Source organism: Pseudogymnoascus destructans (assembly GCF_001641265.1).
Source record: "Pseudogymnoascus destructans isolate 20631-21 unplaced genomic scaffold scaffold_35, whole genome shotgun sequence".
Classification (NCBI taxonomy): domain Eukaryota; kingdom Fungi; phylum Ascomycota; class Leotiomycetes; order Thelebolales; family Thelebolaceae; genus Pseudogymnoascus; species Pseudogymnoascus destructans.
In genome coordinates this window covers 128,973-149,421 of record NW_020167554.1, presented here as the reverse complement: position 1 = coordinate 149,421, position 20,449 = coordinate 128,973, and the positions used below count along the sequence as shown (strand labels likewise).

Here is a 20,449-nt window from a genome sequence, read left to right as displayed (position 1 = left end):
CTGCCTGAACTCCGACAGCAGCAGCTGCTGCACCTCGTCCATGTTCAGGTCGACGTCCCTGTAGGTGAGGATCTGCTCGTCCTCGTCCCAGTGCGCCTGGTGCGAGCCCACTCCGTCCTTCGACACCGCGAACAGCAGCAGGCGCCAGCCCAGTATCTCGCCCATGGGCGTCTCCGTGTCCGGCCGCAGGTACTGCTCGCAGATGCTGTTGATGTGCTCGAGCGTGCTGCCGGCGCCCGACCTCTCGAGGTATGCGGCCGTGCTGAAGATGAGCAGCTGCACAGCCCAGATCAGGCCGGACAGGCAGCTGTTGAAGTTGCCCGGCTCCTTCCACGACTTGGTGCGTGGCTTGACGCTCAGCATCGCGCAGAAGCTGAGGAGCGGCGAGCTGAAGCGGTCGCCGCCGAACTCGTGGCAGACGAGGGCCATGCAGAGGGATCGGAGGGCGTCGTTCAGCGCTAAGCGGTCTCCGTCGGCAGCGCACTCCAGGGCGGCCTCCCAAGCTGTCGTCTGCTCGTCCGTCAGCCGGATCCGGTCCTCGGGGCGCCTGCCCTGGTCCGCGCTCAGAGGTGGCGTGAAGTGGCTGCCGCAGTAGGCGACGCGGTAGCAGTACGCCATGAACTGCTTCCAGTACCCAAAGTTTGTGCGCAGTGTGGATGGCTCCTTCTTGGGGTCGAAGCCGCGCACCCTGCCTGCCCTGCAACTGGCTGGTGCCGATGAGGTAGGGGCGCCATGGAAGCGGCTCAGCGCGAGCTGCCTCGGCCACGTCAGCATGCAGTCCGGCCCGTCGAAGCACCAGCCGTGCACCTCAGCGAGGATCTCGTCCATGACCTCGAGCATCAGGAACAGCTCGGGCTCTCCCTCATCTGCGCTCTTCGGCAGCGCAAAGGAGGCGTGCATCTCGTCCTTCTCTAGGCCCCGCACGTGGTTCTCGATGCCAGTCCGCCTCAGCCACGGGACCGCAGCCGAGGGGTGGCTGTCGAAGCCGTGCACCTTGTTGCCCTCCGTCTTGATGTCGTCCGCTACCATGGTCGCGTCCGCGTCGGCCAGGTCGAAGAAGGCCTGCTCCTGCGGCTCGAGGGCGATGGCGGCAGTAGCTGCGTCCCCTTCCGCCCTGTCGTCGTCTGTAACCACAAAGTACCGGACATGCTCGGTCTTTGCGAAGAAGGTCTGCACCGTGCATCTCTGCCACGCGCCACCCTCACTCTGCTGCGACGGCTTCTGCCCGTGCTCCCGGGACACGTGCGCCCTGATGGCCGGCCCGGACCGGGTCAGGGTCGGCCGGCCGTCGTCGCAGAGGATGCAGGAGAATGCCGGATGGCGGCGCAGTCCCTCGATGGCGATGCAGGGCTGGTCTGGCAGGGCGACCTGTCCCGGGGGCCGCAGCTCATGCGTCGCGAAGAGGTCGAGCAGGGTGCGCAGCTCCGGCCCCTTGAGGTCGTGGGGTGGGTGCCTCAGGTGCCACTCCTGGCTGGCGCGCGCGGGCATGAGGCAGGTCCCGCAGTCGCGGCAGAGCAGCACCCCGTGAGTTGCGAGGTAGGAGAAGCTGGCCGCCATCCTTCCCTTGCGCGAGCGGTGTGTGTGCGCTATTCGCCCTTCGTTGCATGCTCTGTATGCGTGCTTGATGCGCCTGCGCCGTCCCGGGGGTCTCCCAATTTGCTGCACAATAATCGCTCCACAATGGCCCGTGCGCGCGCGAGCGACAGGGGTCGCTCGCGTGGGGATTCCCAATTTGCACTACAGATACGGCCGCTTCTAGGGGTAGCGAAGACACCACTTTCTCCTCAAGAATTACGCCCTTTTGAAGGCACGGCGACCCCAGAACAGATTCTGGGCTATCAGCAGAGAATAGGCTCATGCCTATACGCCGCGATTCAGACTCGACCAGATATTTCATTCACTGTTGCAAAGCTTTCTCAGTTTCTCACGAATCCTGGCCCTGATCACCACTCTGCTGCATATAGACTACTTAGCTATTTGTCAGGAACTCGGACGCTAGGTATCCAATATGGCGATACGGATGAGGAAACGCCTTATGAGGCTATTTTCACGTCTCATCCTATGCCCGCAGCCCCTGAGGGGGTGGGATCGAAGGACAGTATGACTGAATTGAAGGACAATACGACTCAGGGCGTGAAGCGCTATTTCCAACCTTCGAGCGATGCCTCATTTGCGGACAATCCTAACTGCAAGAGCTCCCACGGTTTTCTATTCAAGCCGTTTAACGGACCTATCGCCTGGATGTCCAAGAAACAGACACACGTCTCCACATCGACGACTCAAGCTGAGTTCATCGCCGTCTCAGAGGCTGCGAAGGAGCTTATCTGGTGGACGAGACTATTCAAATCGGTCGAATTAGACCTTCACGAAGATCCTACAATTGGTTGCGACAATCTACAGACAGTGAGGCTCCTCAACTCGTCGGCTCCCAGATTAATCACGAAGCTGAAACACGTCGATATACTGGGACACTGGCTGCGTGAGCAGGTGGATCTTGGCGCCATTCATGTGGAATGGATGCCAACAGGACAGATGCCTGCCGACGGATTTACGAAGGCTCTTCCAAAGCAAAAACACGACGTATTTGTCCAACAGCTCAACCTGGTGAACCTCCGAGACCATATTCAAAAGCTATAGATCCAGGAGTCAAATGTCACGGCGAACAGACGCGAACGGACAGGCAGGTTGGCAGGCACTCTGCGACACCGAACTATTGACGACACACGTTGATCGTGCCTTTGAATTACCTTCTATTTGAGCTCAGTTTCCTGATATCTCCACGTTACCTGAGGGGGTGTCTCAGTTGGGACTGAAGCTGTTCATGTCACGTGTTCGATATTCTCATGTAGATGTCTCACATATAGATAGGCTGCGCACTGGGTACTCATGAGTCGAGTAGTAGAATTTCTACTCACCCAGCTGAGTTACTCACTCATATCCCGAGTATTGTTGAATGAGGATTACTCACTTGCCGGGTACCTAGTATAGGTCTTGGCAACCCAGTTATATCACGTGTTTGATTAGTCATTGAAAAGGGGGTGTGATCGTGACTTCACATTGATATCGATATCGTAAAACGCCATAACTCAATAACTCCATTCCCATGTCGTTGATATCCTATTCCACACTATAACCTTTGCCTTTAGGTACCAGGTTACCAGAAGGTTGCCAGAACTTATCTAACCTTCATTCCTGGGTGAGAGACATTTCCATCGATTAAGCCTACAGCTCCATGATTAAACATCATATCCCGCAAACGCCGAACCAATACCATATCCTTTGCCTGAATTGTCACTCTCTTCGCATGAATAGCAAGGAGATTTGTCACTATAACTGTTAGTATGTCCCTGTCACTATGTTCAAGTATCATACTCTCAAATTCTCGAATGAGGAAGCATTCGGCAGCTTCCTGGAGAGCTAGGATAGCAGATTGCTGGAAGCGAAGATTGGACTTGAAGTCTTGTGCGATTTCCCTAACAAGACGCTGGAATGAGAGCTTTGGAATAATCAGGCGAGTATCAAGTTGCTGTCTTCTGATATCGTGGAGAGCCTTGGTGCCTATATGTTTATTAGAGAGTTCTGGTAATCCTCTGGTAATCCTCTTACCAGACTTTGCACGGCGCATGGCCTTCTGAGCATGATTGTTGCAAGCTTGAGATGAGCGAACTGGAGCTTTTCTTGCTGTGCGCACAGCCTTTTCCTTTCCCTTTCCCTTTCCACCAAGCCTAGAGCCAGCCTGTAATCCAAGTGGCATCCTTGGTGCTGTGCCGCCAGTTGATCTCCTAGCAGTTTGCTTAATACGAGCCATTTGCTAACATTAAGATGAGTTAGTGAAGTATACACAAGACAAAGAAGTAGATCAAAAGATATATGTACTTACAGTGAGTTTGTAGCAAGGATGTTGTAGAAAGAGTAAAGAAAGAGGTAGAGGTTGAAAGGTATGTGTTTTATTTGAAGGTACGCGTTGTAGTGTTGTTTAGAACAGTAATTATTTGCAGGTGAATATTCCTTGACGAATATAATTGTTTGCAACTTTAAAAAAACAACAACCTTACAACCAACCACCTTCCTTGGTTACGTTCCGATCTACACATTCTTCTTCTCTTTTGCGCTTTACCTCTTCACTAGGACCTCAAGTAAGTTTATTATCTTGATTCTACAGTCAGAACTTCTGATGATCTTCTGCTAATCACGTGTTTAGCATGGCGAAACGCAAGGCACCTGAAGAACTCTCCACTAATTTGAATACTATCAAAGCTCGCAACCGCGTCTCCAACCTTACTGAAGATGAGAAGGCTGTTCATTTAGCACTCAAGGCTGACCATGGCGATCTGAGCTACTACTTAAAGAAGTTATACAAGTCTGCAAAGTATATCGCTGCCTCTGCTGAAGACAAGACACGTCTACAGAATGAATTGAAGGTTGAGCGTATTCGTGTTCGGTAAGTTCCTTCTGGTAATCTCTGGTAGCCTTAATCTAACTATAAACAGGACTGAAAAGGGCACCCATGCATCTTGCATTGCGAATCAGAAAGTCAAGAATACTAGCGCCCCTTCTTCTTCTCCACAAGCCCCACCATCTACTCCGCCACAACTTCTGTCTGAGCTTGCTGCATTTGAGGGTATCACCAGTATCCCAATCGATGACGATCATAACAGCGAATGGGAGGATACTGAGGTTGAAGACGATTTAGAGTTGGAGCTTATGTTACGGCGCGACGATATTTTAAATGACGAGGCTGTTCTACCAGATGAGCTTTCTGATGAAGAGATCGCTAGCATCCAGGCTCTCTTAACTCAAGCACGCATTGATGTTGGTACCTCATAGTCTGGTAATCTTCTGGTAATCTTCTGGTAATACTAACGGTTGATAGGCCCATGAAGAGTCCAATTTCCGCAAGTGGCAACATTTCTGGGATAGCTGTATCCGCTCATATACGAGAAAGGCTGGAAAGCTGAGAAAGAAGCCTGAGCATCTCTTTGAATATATGCCATGGATTGATGTAGAAGAAGGGTACGTCTCTGATCATTCTAGCAATCTTCTAGAGATACTAATTGTTTATTATAGCACTTTTCACAACGTTATCCCACCACATAAATATTTCTGTTTGTACGAGCAGGCAGTTTGGACAAACTTTACAGCTTGGAAGTTTGGAAAGTGGGCCCAATTACCAGGACCTGCGCAGTGGTACCCAAAGTCTTACAATCTTGTCAACAACGGATGGTTACAAGTCTCCACTCATAGTTCTAGCTTCAAAGAGGCGTTCTTACTTGTCTACTCTAAGAAATTTGATAAGGAAAAGTGGGCTAAGGTATCAGCTGCACAGGATATGTTGTTTCTGGAGTTAGAGTAGAGGAGAGAAATGGAGTATTTGATTTTCCGACGCGAATAGGGGCTATAGAGATTTAAGTATTTCATCGTAGCCAGACTTCTGGTAATCTTCTGATAATCAAACAATTTGCTACTTGCCAAATGTCATCGCAATATTCAGAGTTGTTTGACTCTGACAATCCTATTTCTAATATATTCTCAGACTCTCTTCCCTCTTCTCAACGACTACCTTCATTAAATCAAATCCCTGCGGGCCTCGAATATACTGGCAAATTAAACCAATTCATCAAATGGACTAAGGATACACACGATGTATTCATTGAGTGGTGGAAGCTATCACGATGGTATGAACAACACTCAGATCATACTACAAAACTCCTTACGAAGATTGCATGGGATTCAACCAACCAGAGTTCTCAATACTGGAGAAGTTATCACCAAGGAGCAGACCGGCTTTCTGGAGAACCATGTGTCATTTGTACCTATTGTTCGAAGGCCCTTACGCATCCTGCAATCAAGTCTGCTGGCCCAAAGTCTATGGCAACACATCTTGCATCAGACATTTGCAAAAAGAAGTCACGGATGGGTAAGGATAGTCTCTATCAAATGCGAATCAATCAGATGCGACCTCAACAGGTAAGGATTACCAGATTATTACCAGAATTATATAGGCTAATATCTATAATAGGATCATATTCTCACACAAGAGGCATTTTACGAACAAGTTCTATACACAGTTATCTCAACTCATAGCTCGTTCCGCTCAGTCGAGGATCCTGAATGGAAAAGGCTTGCTATCTTACAGAATCCTCACTATCCACTACCCTCAGCAACAACTATTCGAAACCTCTTAACAACAAAGCTCACACAAATCGAAGAAGAGATGCTACAAGATGTTGTTCCTGGTTCAAAGATTGCATTATCGCTCGACTGTTGGTCAAGTGTTACTCGACTTTCATTTATGGGTGTTATTGCATCATTTATCGACCGTCATTGGAAAATGCAAGAGGTCTTGATTGGGTTTGAACCTATATATACAGAGCATACTGGTGCTGAGTTATGTGGAATACTTGAAAAAGTTATCACAAGGCAGCATTTAGAAGGACGAATTATATCCATTACGACTGATAATGCGTCAAACAACACTTCAATGATGAGAGATGTGGAAATAATGCTTGATAGTATTGCAGACAACGAGCATTTCATTGGAGGAAAAGTACAACACATACCCTGCCTAGCTCACGTTATTCAACTTGCCCTTAGTGCTCTCCTTGGTCGAATCCGGATTACGCCAACAAATCAAGAGATCTTAATGAACTGGGAAGAAGAGAATCAGATGGAGGGCCTTGCAAAGTTGCAGAAGGACAAGGGTATTGGATTTACACTTGGAAAGGTATATATTCTCTTGTTAGTTCTGGTAAACTTCTGGTAGTCTTTTCTAATATCTCATAGCTCCGGAAGCTCACTATCTTTGTTAATTCAAGTCAAACTCGAAGGAACAGGTTTATGACTTTGCAAAAGGCAAACATGAACCGGGGTCAATCATCTCAGAGGCTTCTTCGACTTATTCAAGATGTATCAACTCGATGGGATTCGACATGCCATATGCTTCTGCAGTGTATTAGATAGTATTGGCGATACGGGTCGTATACGACCAGTGTATTAGATAGTATTGGCGATACGGGTCGTATACGGCAATACTGAGTCAGTGCGTATTCCAAAATCCCAATACGGGTCTAGTGCGTATTCAGTTCTCAATACTGGCCGTATACGGGCCGTATTACTAGCCGTATACAGCTAGTATTGAGGCTTAAAATTTGAAACAAGGGGTTCGAATAACTTCAATTGGTAGATCGTTATATACTATATATTACTACAATGACTTCACAACCTTCGGATATACTGTCACAGCTCGACAGTGAGCTATTTGTCAGTGAACGATTTGAAACCCCGACTTCGCCTATACTTAAACGTACGCTATCCTCTCCCTCTGTTTCTGTAACAACAACTGCAAGCAGACGATTTTCGAAAGTCTGGGACCATACACCTGTTAGCCGCTGCGATATCATTCGGAACTACCAGGGCAGGTTAATATGGCGTTGTAGATACTGTCTAAAAGAGTATCTTGAGTCTGGCGGAACAAAGATTATTACAAGGCACTTAAAATAACACGACATAGATATATCCTCTACTCAGGAATCTCGAACTACTTCAATTCAAAGCAATATCGCTGAAGCTTTCGACAAAGCTAAAGAGATAAATCATAAACGCCGCTGCCTTTCTACTGTTGCAACTGAAGCCTTAGACCCTGCTGTTGTTGAGCAGCTATATGTACGATGGATTACAACTTGTGGAGTCCCTTTCCGTATGGCAACAATATTGGAATTTAGGGCATTACTCCATTACCTTAATCCAGAGATCGATAACTGGCTACCTAACTCTATTTCAACAATACAGACCTGGACGTTGCGTACATACAAGGCTCAAAAGCAACAGATCAAACGCGATGTACAATCAGCTCTGTCAAAAGCCCACTTTACAGTTGACCTCTGGACTTCTCCCAACTCTCTTGCAATTCTTGGTATAATCGCACACTATATATCCGAAACTGGCCAATTAGAACACTCTGTTCTTGCATTACAAGAACTAGATGGCGAGCATACAGGTTAATAACTTTATAGTAATATTTATAGTAATCAGCTAACATCTTCAGGTTGGAATCAGGCAGAGCTTATTATGAAAGTAATCAACGACTATGGAATTGTATCGAAAATCGGATACTTTGTTATGGACAATGCAGGAAACAATGATACAATGATGGACGCTCTTTCTACATGTATGTCTTTCTATATGTATATGGTTTATTATAGTTTGCAACACTTACTGACTACTCTATAAATAGTACTATTTGACCAATACCAAATTGTCTATAATGCAAGACATCACCGCCTTCGATGCAACGGCCATATTATTAATCTAGCAGCTCAATCCTTCTTATTTCACACCAACGATGAGGCTCTTGCAGAAGAGAATAACACTAGTATGTTAACAACACCTACAGAGCTTGAAATGCAACAATGGCGACAGAAGGGACCTCTTGGAAAGCTACACAATATTGTAGTTTATATTCAACGGAGCACGCAACGATTAGCTAATTTCCGAGAGCTTAGTGGTGGCCGCAACCTTGTACGAGACAACTCTACTCGCTGGAACTCTTGGTATGCAATGATTAGTACTGCAACAAAGCTTAAGACTGCTATCAACCTTTTCTGTCACCAATATCAAGAGAACAGTGATGACTTATTGTTAGAAAAGGACTGGCAAGATCTACAAAAGCTTCAAGACTTCTTGCTATTCTTTCACGATGCTACACTAGCTACAGAAGGTCATAATGCAACTATTGACAGAGTGTTGCCAACAATGGACTTCTTACTTGAGCAGTTTGAGACTGCAAAGAGTATATATGCTACTGATCCCTTTATGAGTCCTTGTTGCAACTCTGGCTGGGTTAAATTGGACAAATACTACAGCTTAACAGAGAGATCACCAGTCTATATTGCTGCTTTAGTACTGTCTCCACAATGGAAATGGGATTATATTGACAACAACTGGCCTGAAGAGTGGCAGGCACCTTGCCGGAAACAGATGCTCGATTTCTGGGTTACAGAATATAAATCAACAGCAGTTACTGTCCCTACTCAAGCGTCAGAATTGGCCAAGCCAGTCCAGAACTCTTTCCTTCAATGGCATCAAGGAAAGAAAGCAACTATTGATCAAGACGAGTATTCAAAATATCTGCTAGCACCAGTTATTTCAGAAGTTACAGATCCACGGGCCTGGTGGCTTGAACCTACACAGCGCAAGACCTATCCAAATCTTAGTATTATGGCCTTGGATATATTATCAATTCCTGCGATGTCAGCAGAGCCAGAGCGCCTGTTTTCAGGTGCAAAAATTACGATTACAGACCGTAGGAACCGTCTTGGTATTAAGAGTATTGAGGCAATTGAGTGTCTTAAATCATGGCTTGGTAAAGGCAGGGCAGTAGCTTTTGCAGATGACGCTGTAGATATGAGGCAACTGGATATAGATACAGATATTCCACAGAGTTAAGGCTGTGATTTGAAGCTAGAGTTAGTGTGTGCTATAGGGAACTAGTAGTCTGGGACTGCTAGTCTGAGGGTTTTCATTGAAGTTCTACTATCTATATACTTCTGGCTCATTTGCCGACCTTCTCTCAAACATTGTTGCCTGGAAAACTGAAGCCAGTCATGTGGAGACGCATGGCTTGGACCAGCTTCATATCTTTCTGTTGGATCGTCACGCGCTTTGCGTGGATGGCAGCAAGTTGCGTCACTAAGTTGATTACTATAATGATTACTATAAAGTTGTAGGGTCACCTACTCTCAAACTCCCTGACAAGTGTCGTCTCTGCAGCTTCTTGAAGTGCACTGACAGCAGACGCTTGGATTCGCATATCCTTGCTTAGATCGAAAAGAATCCCCCGGAGAAGTCGCACGAAAGGCGCACGAGGCACAAGAAGCTCTGTTGTCTTCTGATATCGCTTAATCTCACGAAGAGCCTTGACTGTTTTGAATCAGCAATAGCTTTATAGTAATAATAATAGTAATCAACCTACCTCCAGTTCTCTGACGGCGCTTTGCTGGCTTCTTGGCAAGAGCTGGCTTCTTTCTTGGTGCCTTTCTGACCATCTTCTGGGCGGGCATCTTGGGCTCTTTCGGTCCAAACTTCTGGCCAGGCGCAAAGCTTGGTCTTAGACCTTTCTTCTTCTGGGGTTGTGTGTGTGGGATTTGGAGCTGTTGTCGTCGGCTTCGGCAGACTGGAGTATGTGGTGGAGGTTGGAGAGGTGGAGGTTGTAGGTTGCGACTACTACGGCGATGTGGTGAAGGTTCTGGAGTATTGGGGTGTTGTGTTGGAGTACTGGCGCCGTCTGATTCCAAGCTTGGATTGAACTCAGAAGCCTTGTCGGCCATTAAGCTGTAGGGGGGTTAATATAATGATTACTATAAGATTCGGGAGCTTACCAAGTAGCCAGCAGCAAACTGCATCTTTGTAGTGTTGAGGTAGTTGAGTAAGAAGAAGAAGAAGGTGTAGTATAAATTGAGGTGAAGTGAGGTTGCCACGTAGAAAGTGAATTTCGCCCCAACAACAATGTGCAAGCAGCCTTATTGACGCGTTTTACCAAACTTTAACCTTCTTCTTCTTATACCTTCTTCTTCTTCTTTTTCTTCTGCCTTCAAACACAACCTCACAACACGACCTACCTCACAACACCACCACCATCAACACCATCAAGGTAAGTCTATTGCATCCTTTACATCTGTTTTATAGTAACAATCATAGTAAGCTGACTACAATGGCTGGAAAACGGAAGGCCGACGACGAGAAGTCAACCAATAAGCACACAAAACGCGTGGATAAAAGACGAAACGATATGAGTGAGCCTGAGCGTAAGATCGACAATGCGAAGAGGGCCGATACTGCCGCGACCGCCTACGCTGTCAAGAAGCTCCGTGGCACCCAGCAATTCAAGGACCTCAACCCTACTGAACAAGAAGAGCGAGTCAAGGCAAAGAGGGATGAAGTCAGAATCAAACGGTAAGAATCTCAACATTCTTTATAGTAATCATTATAGTAACCAGGAAACAGTGTCAGAGATGGAATCCATGCGAGTATCGTCGAGCAAAACCTTGGGATTGGAGAGGGTGGTGGGGCGTACGCACTATGGGACGATGGGAACATGGCATGGGAAACTGAGGAAGAAGTAGACGAGGTTACTCAAGAAGCGATGTGGAGGGAAGACGAGAAGGCCAATGGTTACAGGAAGGTGGACCTTGAGAACGCCCAGTTGAAGGTTGAGGGACAGGCTGATGCTACAACTAAGGTACGATCAGCAACGCTATTACGAGACCAATACTGATATGGATACAGAAATTTGAAGGTCTTGGATTCTCTATTTGGCGCCGCAAGTGGAGAGCAGCATACAAGTCAACATTGAGGCTGATGAAGAAAGTCAACACTGACCCAGATTTTATCAGCAACCTGCCCCCAGCAATCGACACAGAGACTGGGTAAGTCACTATAGTAATATTTATAGTAATCAGCTAACATCTACAGGACTTATTATGAGAAGACCCCCCCGCACCTCTACTTCACCAAGACACAGATGGCAGTTTGGCGGAACTTTGCATCATGGAGCTTCGATGGCGAACAAGTCTACCTTCCTGGCCCTGCTGACTGGTACCCTGATGGCTATGATACTGAGTTCTATGGCTTTCAGTTGGATTCTGATGCACTTGGCGCCTTTCGGGCCTGGGAGGTGTTGAGAGAAGAGACTGAGCCAGCTGAGTACAAGTGGATCCTCCCATCTGACGACAGATTGTTGCTGTTGTCCCCAACCAAGGAATCCGAGGAGCTTCTCTCCCAGTTCTACAATATGTAGATCAAGTGCTGCTTTTAGAATATACTAGATAGCCCAATGCACTACTTTCTATACTACAAGCCCTCATTGAAGTAAGTTATATACTTCAGATCATTTTTCATTGTGTCACGTGGTTAATACGGCCCGTATACGGCCAGTATACGGGCTCCGTATCGTATTAACCAGTGCCAGTGCGTATTGAGTTGAACCCGTATCGTATACGCACTGGTTACAAAAATGAACCCGTATACGGGCCGTATAATACTATCTAATACACTGTGCTTCTGCGAGCACAGCAACTCAAGTCAACAATCAATCAATATACTCGAGGCGATCATGGTGCTCACATGTTCAGACTTAGCGAGCTAGAATGGAAGCACATCGAATACATCATTGATCTTACAAGGCCATTCAACTTCTTTACAACAAACATTGGATCGTCAGCCGGACCTACTGTCTGCTATACACTTGGAGTATATCAAAAACTCTTATCAACGCTTGAAGGAACTCGGCACCGGCTACGGCATAAGACATATCCATGGGCAGCAAAGATGACTTTAGCAATCGATGCTGCAGAGAAAAAGATTAGGAAGTATTATAACAAGCTATACACAAATACTGGATCTATCTTCGCATTTGCTAGTATCTTAAATCCTAGTGTGAAGCTCTCACACTTTAACAAAAAGGTTTGCAAGCTTGACTTTTCAATACGAAATTGGGAGACAGAGTTTGAACAACAGTTTAGGACTCTTTATAAAGAGCAGTACTCTACAGTGCGAGTTGCGAGTCAATCAGGATTACGAGATGCAGATATGGATCCATTAGCCTTAGTATTGCAGCAAAGTCAGACATTAAATGGGACTCGGGGCCAGCGAGAGGAATATGTGAATGAGGCTGATCTCTATCTTGATGCTCGTAAGTTTCTGGTAATCTTCTGATAATCTTATTCTAACTTGTATAGCACATATCTACACAAAGATATTGCTATTTTGGCAACAAAAGGAAGAGCAATTTCCTGGTCTATCAGCAATGGCTCGTGATATACTTTGTATTCCTGCTGCTGAGTCTGGAGTTGAGCGAGTCTTTAGTGCCGCAAGGGACGTATGTGGCCACCGACGTGGTCAACTTAATCCTGAGACGATTAAGAGTATTATGCTTATATATTACTCTCGACAATACAAGAATCGTCAAGGTCATCGTGACAAGCTTGCAGATATGATGGACGTCGTTGATATGACTGAGGAGCAAGTCGAAGAAGAGTATGAGGCACAACGACAACGGATGTGCAATTCTATCGAGTTACAATATATCAGCGATGAAGAAGAACCACGATCAAATACACATATCCGAGAGACATATTCAAAGGTACAATATCCTCCGTTTAATCCTCAGCGGCCACAGCAACAGCAAGACTTATCACAAGCTGCACATGAAGAACGACAAATGCGCTACCAACAAGGTGAAGAAAGAGATAGGGCTGACCGTCTTAACGAGACCTTATACGACATCCCAGATGACGATATCCCAGATAATGAAGATATAAGAGAAGATGGTAATAATGAGGAGCCTATACTTCCAACTATTCATGACGATGAAGATAAGGATATGCCGTCCTCGCCACCAACGCCTATCCAACACCCTCGGAAGACTGGAAGAGATCTACTTGATATCTTTCAAGCTACTCGTCAAGACCCTATAAATACTTTAGGTATTAGTAGGTCTGGCCGGCCTCATCAAGCAAGGTGGAAAGATGTTCTTGAGCATATATAATATAGTGTTCTGATAATCTTCTGATAATCGTGGTACTTAGATAGAGGAATATACGTGATTCGTTCTCACAGCTTATTAGAGATGGTAGAGTGATGCTGATAAATGTAATACTTTAAGTTAACTTACAACTGTAACCATAAAATAGTATTAATCGTATGAGGGACTGTTCACGTAATGCATATATCTTACACGTGACAGCCGAGTACTCACTGGGTTTTTACAGAGTAACTGAGTATTGGCCTCACTCACCGAGTCGAGTGAAAGGTTCAGCTACTCACCCAGCTGAGTAACCCACTGAGTGAGTGAGCCGAGTATTGGGCGAGTAGTGCGCAGCCTAGGCTCCACCTGCCCCTACCACTCGACAAATCCGAAATAACTCTCTCACTTAAACTCGTATCAGAAATCGGAGGTAGCCATTCTGTTCCGCTTGTAAACCTCTGTCAATGGTGGTGTCGAACGATAAATTCCGCCCGCTCCTGCAGAACATGTGACTCTTCTCATACCTAGCCCCCCACCACCCTTTGCCACCCATCGGAATCTGGAATACCTCGGCCATTTCAAGCCGTATCAAAAATCGGAAGACGTCATTTGATTCCCCTCGTAATTCTCCTTCAATGACGATATCGAACTTTATATTCTACCCATCGCTGCAGAAGCTATCGCCACTCACGTGCCATGCCCATACTGCACCCTTGCCACCCGGCGGAATCTGGGATATCTCCATCGTTTCAAACCGCATCGTAAATCGGAAGACGCCATTTTGTTCCCCTTGTAAATTTCTTTCAATTACGATATCGAACGTTTGATCTTGCCTCTCAGCTCTGCATTTATACCACTTCCCGTTCTATGCCCTCTTCTTCTTGCCACCCATCGAAATCCATTATAACACGATCATTTCAACTCGTATCAAAAATCGGAGGACGCCATTCGATTCCGCTTGCAAATCTCCCTTAATAACGATACTGAACGTTTGGTTTCGTCTCTTGTTGTAAAAGTTATTAGCCTCTGAAAACTATGCTCAGCCCCCCCCTGCCACTTACCGCCTGACAAGATCCACCATAACTTGTTCGTTTCAACTCGTATCAACAATCGGAGTATGCCATTTTGTTCGTCTTGCAAAGTTGTCCAATTTCCCCTATAGAACGATACATTTGATCCACCGCTGCAGGCGTTATTAGCCTTCATAAACTATACTCAGCCAGTCCCTCAGCCACCAAGCACCTGACGAAATCCGAAATAACTAACCCATTTTTTCTCGTATCAAAAAAAGGAGTACGCCATTTTGTTCCCCTTGCAATCCTCTTTCAATAACGCTATCGAACGTTAAGTTCAGCGCACTGCTGCACAAGTTATACCACGTCTCATATGTAACCACCCCCCTTGGCCTTCCTACCCACTGCCACCCGTCTAAATCCGGAATATCTTCACCAGTTGAACTCGGATCAAAACTTGGGATACGCCATTCGATTCCCCTTGTAAATATCTTCCATTGACGATACCGAACGTTAAGTTTCAGACGTCGCTGCAAAAGTTGGAATCCTTCTCACATGTTACCATGGGGCCCCATTTCCTGGGCCCGGCCCAACAAATCCGAAATAACTCACTCGTTTCAAGTCGTATCAAAAATCGTAAGAGGCCATTCGATTTCTCTTGCAAATCTCTTCCAATGACGATATCGAACGTGAAGTTTCCGCCGTAGCTGCAAAGGTTATAATCCCTCAGAGTAGGTGCTCCACCACCCCTACTGTCCCCCCAGCGAAATCTGCAATATCTCACCCGTCTCAACTCGTATCACAAATCGGAGTACGCCATTTGATTCGTCTTGCAAATTACTTTTATTAACGCTATCGAACGCACCATCTGCATGCCGCGTCAGGATATTACAATCCATCCTATAACATGCTCCCCCAATCACCCCTCCCATGCATCACCCGACCAAAACCGGAGTATCTCCACCATCTAAAGTCCGATCAACAATCGGAGTACGTCAATATGTTCCCCTTGCAAAGCTGCACAGGAAACGTCAGCGAACGTTCCACTCGATTGCGAGACCGTCAACCTACCGTCCCTGCAAGAACGTGAGTCCGGAAATGGACCAGGAGACAAGCCCTCTACTCCTCCTCACCTGGCTGCCAGTTGCTCTGCTTCGTGAAGAAGACGCACGAGTACCGCGTGCCCTCGAAGGGCGCGATCCAGTGCTCGAGGACTGCAGAGCGGAACAGGACAACATCCCCTGGCTGGAAGGGAATCCTATAGCCAAGGGCTGGCAGGCACAGCTCCCCTCCCTCAAACTCTCCAAAGCAGGCCATCGCGACCCAGCCATCGAGCACATCATGGTTGTCCTTGTGAGGCCCAACCTGGGCGTTTATCAGGATCGCGAGGCAGTGCCAGCAGCTCCTGTTGCTGAACTTGAAGACCTCCAGCTCAGGCGTGGCTGCACACTCACCAAGGTAGTTCTGCCTGTACTGCTGGTAGGCCCTGGGATCGATCTCCTGGAAGAGCCTGCCTATGGTCTGCGCGAGGGGGGCCATGGTCTTGTAGAGGGCCAGCGTGGCCCCGAAGCCCGCTCCAGTCCTGCGCATGTCTGAGCAGAGGGTGGGAGGCGTGTGTGGCTGTCCTGTGGCATGCCACAGCCCAAGGTGGTAGACTCCCCACTTCTTCCCCTCGTGCTCAGCCTTCCTGGCCTGCTCCATCTCGTGCCTCTCGTCACTGCTGGGCTTTGGGGGTGGCGCGAGTGTCGTGTACTTCTCAATGGCATCAACCATGAGGCGGCAGAGGTCCTTGTTCCTGTCTGGGAGGCTCAGCCCCCCCCTCATGTAGACGAGGAGCTGCTCTGGGTCCTCGTCTGCAGAGTGGAAGACGGTGACAGGCTGGACGTCGAGGCCATCCTTCCCACCATCCTTGGGGATGCCCTGGAGCAGAGTGAGGTGCTTGCTGAGCTCGAGGCCCTCCTCCAGTGTGGTGGTGACCCTGGGGTTGGGTGGCGTGATGAGGTTGGTCCAGGCGAGATCTGTGGTGATGACCTGGGCATTGCCGCGGAACTTGGCCTTCCAGTTATGGGAGAACTCCCTCCTCTCCTTCCACTCATATGGCGAGTGGGCTGTGTGGTGCTGGTGGCGCTTCTGGATGGAGGGTATCGGTGGCATGGTGTCGCGAGCTCAGGTCTTGATGGTACCTCACTATAAGATGGTATAGTCTAGGATCCCCAAAGGCAGATGACACAGGATGGTGCGCCCCTCTGACACTCGAGACTGAGCTGTGTGCTGGCGTGAAGAAAGTGTGGAAGAATGTTGGGTGGTTGTTGCGCGAGCTCAAGTTTTGATGGTACCTCACTATAAGATGGTATAGTCTAGGATCCCCAAAGACAGATGACACAAGATGGTGTGCCCCTCTGCCACTCGAAACTGAGCTGTGTGCTGGTGTGAAGAAAGTGTGAAGAAATGTTGGGTGGTTGCCGCGCGAGAAGGAAAAATGTGTAGAGGACTAAGTTTGGACTTGACGGTAGAAGTTCTGATATAGACTGAGACGAGCCACGCTCGCTAGCTGCGTGGCAACTCACATGACTGACCACCCCATCAAAATTGGGTTGAAAAAAAAACGTCGAGATCTGAGGCCGGGAGGAGCATGGCTGCGTTCGTCTGGGCGAGGGCTACGCAGTTACATGGAAAAGGGGATGGATTCGATGGCATCTCGGTAAGGAAATGGTGATCTCGGTTAAAAAACGCCCCATCTTCGAACCCTGGCCGGAGAGGCCACGGCAGTCGTGTGGACATGGGAGCTGCCTGTTGGGCTTCGTCCTTGCCAGTCTCACCTGGGTACGTAATTATAAGATAATCGTCTGAGTATCAGAGCGAGAGTGTTGCCTCGAAATATTCCAAAGGCTAGTCTGGCATTCGAGCTAGGAGGGTCTATAAATGCTCCCGATCAACTGGGGGTGGTGCGGAGGGGGCAGTGTAACGCTGACTTCTAAACGATAGAAGACACAGAGGTTCTCTTGCGTAAAGGTTTACTTATCAGAGGAGGCAGGGGATCAGACACAAAGGCTTCAAGTAACACGTTACTAGTATATAACAAATACTGTATTGAGTTGAGCACGAAGCTCCTATCTAAGGAAATACTATCTACTTATATAGTGGCGTCGTGCCTAGTGGACTCTTGGGAACTCACTCGAGTCCTCGGAGTCCTGGACTCTTAGGACTCTTCTCATCATCCTGCGAGTCCATCACGTGCCTAGTGGACTCCTGGGAACTCACTCGAGTCCTCGGAGTCCTGGACTCTTAGGACTCTTCTCATCATCCTGCGAGTCCGTCACGTGATACTTTCGGAACTACTATTCCCCGCTGCCCCTCCAGGTACCAGGGCCGGTCTCATGCGACCTCCCTCCTTCCTGTCCTGTAGTTGGCCAGCCTTCTTGTTCCGTCGTAACATCCCTCCACAGGGACGACGCGCGCAGGTTCCGATGGATGAGGCCGTCCCACACGTTCCCAAAGTTCGCGTTCAGCTGGTTCGCATAGCTGCGGTTCATCACCCGCGTGCTGTGGTTCCGCTGCCTCGTCATGGTCCGGATGTCGTCGTCAATCTCCTCTGCGTCCTCCTCGTCGTCGTTGGCCCCGACGCCTTCGAAGCACGCAAGGTCTTTGCCTGCAAACTTGGTCTCCACAATGTTGACCGTCATCTGGCGCCAGTTGGCGATATGCAGCCGTGGCACCTTGGCCCGCACGCACGCCCGCTCCATGCACCGCGTCAGCCGGTTGTCGGCCCACACGGCCCCGTCCTTCCACCACAGGTACGCGGACATGATTGCGCGTGGGGAGGACTGGCGCAGGAAGGCCTGGCGGAGCGGCACGACATAGACCAGGTAGTCCAGCAGGAGGTCTCCGATGGTGGCCGGCAGGAAGCGGATGTTGTCCTTGAACTTGCCCGTCTGCTGCTGGCCCTTGTGGTAGGTCGTGTGCAGCATCACGAGCCCGTGCTTGAGGTAGACGCTGCGCCTCCGCTGCGTGTTGCGCCAGGTGAGGGAGAACAGCTCGCTCTCGCGCAGCGGCTGGCCCGAGGCCATGTGGATGAGGACGAGGAGCCGCTTGAGGAACTCGTCAGCGACGGCCTCGTACTGGTCGATGGCATTCTGTCGCCACACGACTCTCGCATCAGCCCCTCCATCCTCATCAGTGGTGTCGAGGAGTGATGCTCGGAGTGACTGCGACTCCTGTATAACGTTGCGCAGTGAGCCCGCGAACGGCTTCAGCAGTGCCACGTTCTCCCGGTGCTCGCCAAAGTACCAGCCGAAGTTGTCGGCATCGAGGTTGTCCTTAAGCGCCCAAGCGTGCATCCGTGGCAGGCCTGTTGCGCCAAACATGAGCTCATCGTGCAGCAGCTGCTGCGCCTGCCTGAACTCTGACAGCAGCAGCTGCTGCACCTCGTCCATGTTCAGGTCGACGTCCCTGTAGGTGAGGATCTGCTCGTCCTCGTCCCAATGTGCCTGGTGCGAGCCCACGCCCTCCTTCGACACTGCGAACAGCAGCAGGCGCCAGCCCAGTATCTCGCCCATGGGCGTCTCCGTGTCTGGCCGCAGGTACTGCTCGCAGATGGTGTTGATGTGCTCGAGCGTGCTGCCGGCGCCCGACCTCTCGAGGTATGCGGCCGTGCTGAAGACGAGCAGCTGCACGGCCCAGATCAGGCCGGACAGGCAGCTGTTGAAGTTGCCCGGCTCCTTCCACGAGTTGGTGCGCGGCTTGACGCTGAGCATCGCGCAGAAGCTGAGGAGAGGCGATCTGAAGCGGTCGCCGCTGAACTCGTGGCAGACGAGGGCCATGCAAAGGGACCGGAGGGCGTCGTTCAGGGCTGGGCGGTCTCCGTCAGCGGTGCACTGCAGGGCTGCCTCCCAAGCCGCTGTCTGCTCGTCCGTCAGCCGGATCCAGTCCTCGGGGCACCTGCCCTGGTCCGCACTCCCGTCTCCCGTTGCAGCAGGCGTAGGTGGCGTGAAGTGGCTGCCGCAGTATGCCACGCGGTAGCAGTACGTCATGAACTGCTTCCAGTACCCAAAGTTTGTGCGCAGTGTGGAGGGCTCCTTCTTGGGGTCGAAGCCACGTGCCCTGCCTGCCCTGTAGCTGGCTGACGCTGATGATGATGATGCAGGCGCTTCGCGGAAGCGGCTCAGTGCGAGCTGCCTCGGCCATGTCAGCATGCAGTCCGGCCCGTCGAAGCACCAGCCGTGTGCCTCAGCGAGGATCTCGTCCATGACCTCGAGCATCAGCAACAGCTCGGGCTCTCCCTCATCTGCGCTCTTTGGCAGCGTGTAGGAGGCATGCATCTCGTCCTTCTGCAGGCCCCGCACGTGGTTTGCGATGCCCGTCCGCCCCAGCCATGGGACCACGGCCGAGCGGTAGCTGTCGAAGCCGTGCACCCTGTTGGCCTCCGTCTTGATGTCCTCTGCGACCATGTTCGCGTCCTCCTCGGCCAGCTCGAAGAAGTCCTGCTCCTGCGGCTCGAGGGCAATGGCAGCAGTAGCTGCGTCCCCTTCCGCCCTGCCGTCGTCTGTAACCGCGAAGTACCGGACGTGCTGGGTCTCAGCGAAGAAGGTCTGGATAGTGCACCTTCGCCACGACCTGCCCTCGGCCTGCCTGGCCGGCTTCTGCCCGTGCTCCTTGGACACGTGCGCCCTGATAGCTGGCTCCGACCGCGTAAGGCTCAGGCTCTGGCCGTCGACATCGCAGATGGCGCACACGAATGCCGCGTGGCACCGCAGTCCTGGAATGGGTGCGCAGGGCTGATGCGGCAGCTCGACCTCGCCCGGCAGCCGGAGCTCATATGTCGCGAAGAGGTCGAGCTGCGCTCGCAACTGAGAACCCTTCAGTAGGTGTGGTGGCTGCCTGAGGTGCCTCTCCTGGCTAGCGCGCGTGGGCGGGA

General features: G+C 49.6%; 3 protein-coding genes across 3 annotated transcripts; 1 reads left to right on the top strand and 2 right to left on the bottom strand.

Annotated features, from left to right (window-relative positions):
* Positions 1–4,202: 4,202 nt before the first annotated feature.
* Positions 4,203–5,353, top strand: VC83_09275 (uncharacterized protein; the record flags this gene model as incomplete). The annotated part of the gene is made up of 4 exons (XM_024472719.1): positions 4,203–4,441; positions 4,491–4,812; positions 4,874–5,013; positions 5,068–5,353. The coding sequence occupies 4 exons, from the start codon at positions 4,203–4,205 to the stop codon at positions 5,351–5,353; spliced, it is 987 nt and encodes a 328-aa protein (XP_024319829.1).
* A 4,215-nt stretch (positions 5,354–9,568) lies between these two features.
* On the bottom strand, positions 9,569–10,400 carry VC83_09274 (uncharacterized protein; the record flags this gene model as incomplete). Its single annotated transcript, XM_024472718.1, has 4 exons — positions 9,569–9,687; positions 9,736–9,918; positions 9,971–10,121; positions 10,377–10,400. The coding sequence occupies 4 exons, from the start codon at positions 10,398–10,400 to the stop codon at positions 9,569–9,571; spliced, it is 477 nt and encodes a 158-aa protein (XP_024319830.1).
* A 4,963-nt stretch (positions 10,401–15,363) lies between these two features.
* On the bottom strand, positions 15,364–16,732 carry VC83_09684 (uncharacterized protein). The gene has a single exon (XM_024473097.1). The coding sequence runs from the start codon at positions 16,687–16,689 to the stop codon at positions 15,655–15,657; it is 1,035 nt and encodes a 344-aa protein (XP_024328865.1). The 5' UTR covers positions 16,690–16,732; the 3' UTR covers positions 15,364–15,654.
* Positions 16,733–20,449: the final 3,717 nt, after the last annotated feature.

Coding starts and splice junctions, on each gene's coding strand:
- VC83_09684 (XM_024473097.1), bottom strand. CDS start 16,689: ATGCCACCGATACCCTCCATCCAGAAGCGCCACCAGCACCACACAGCC.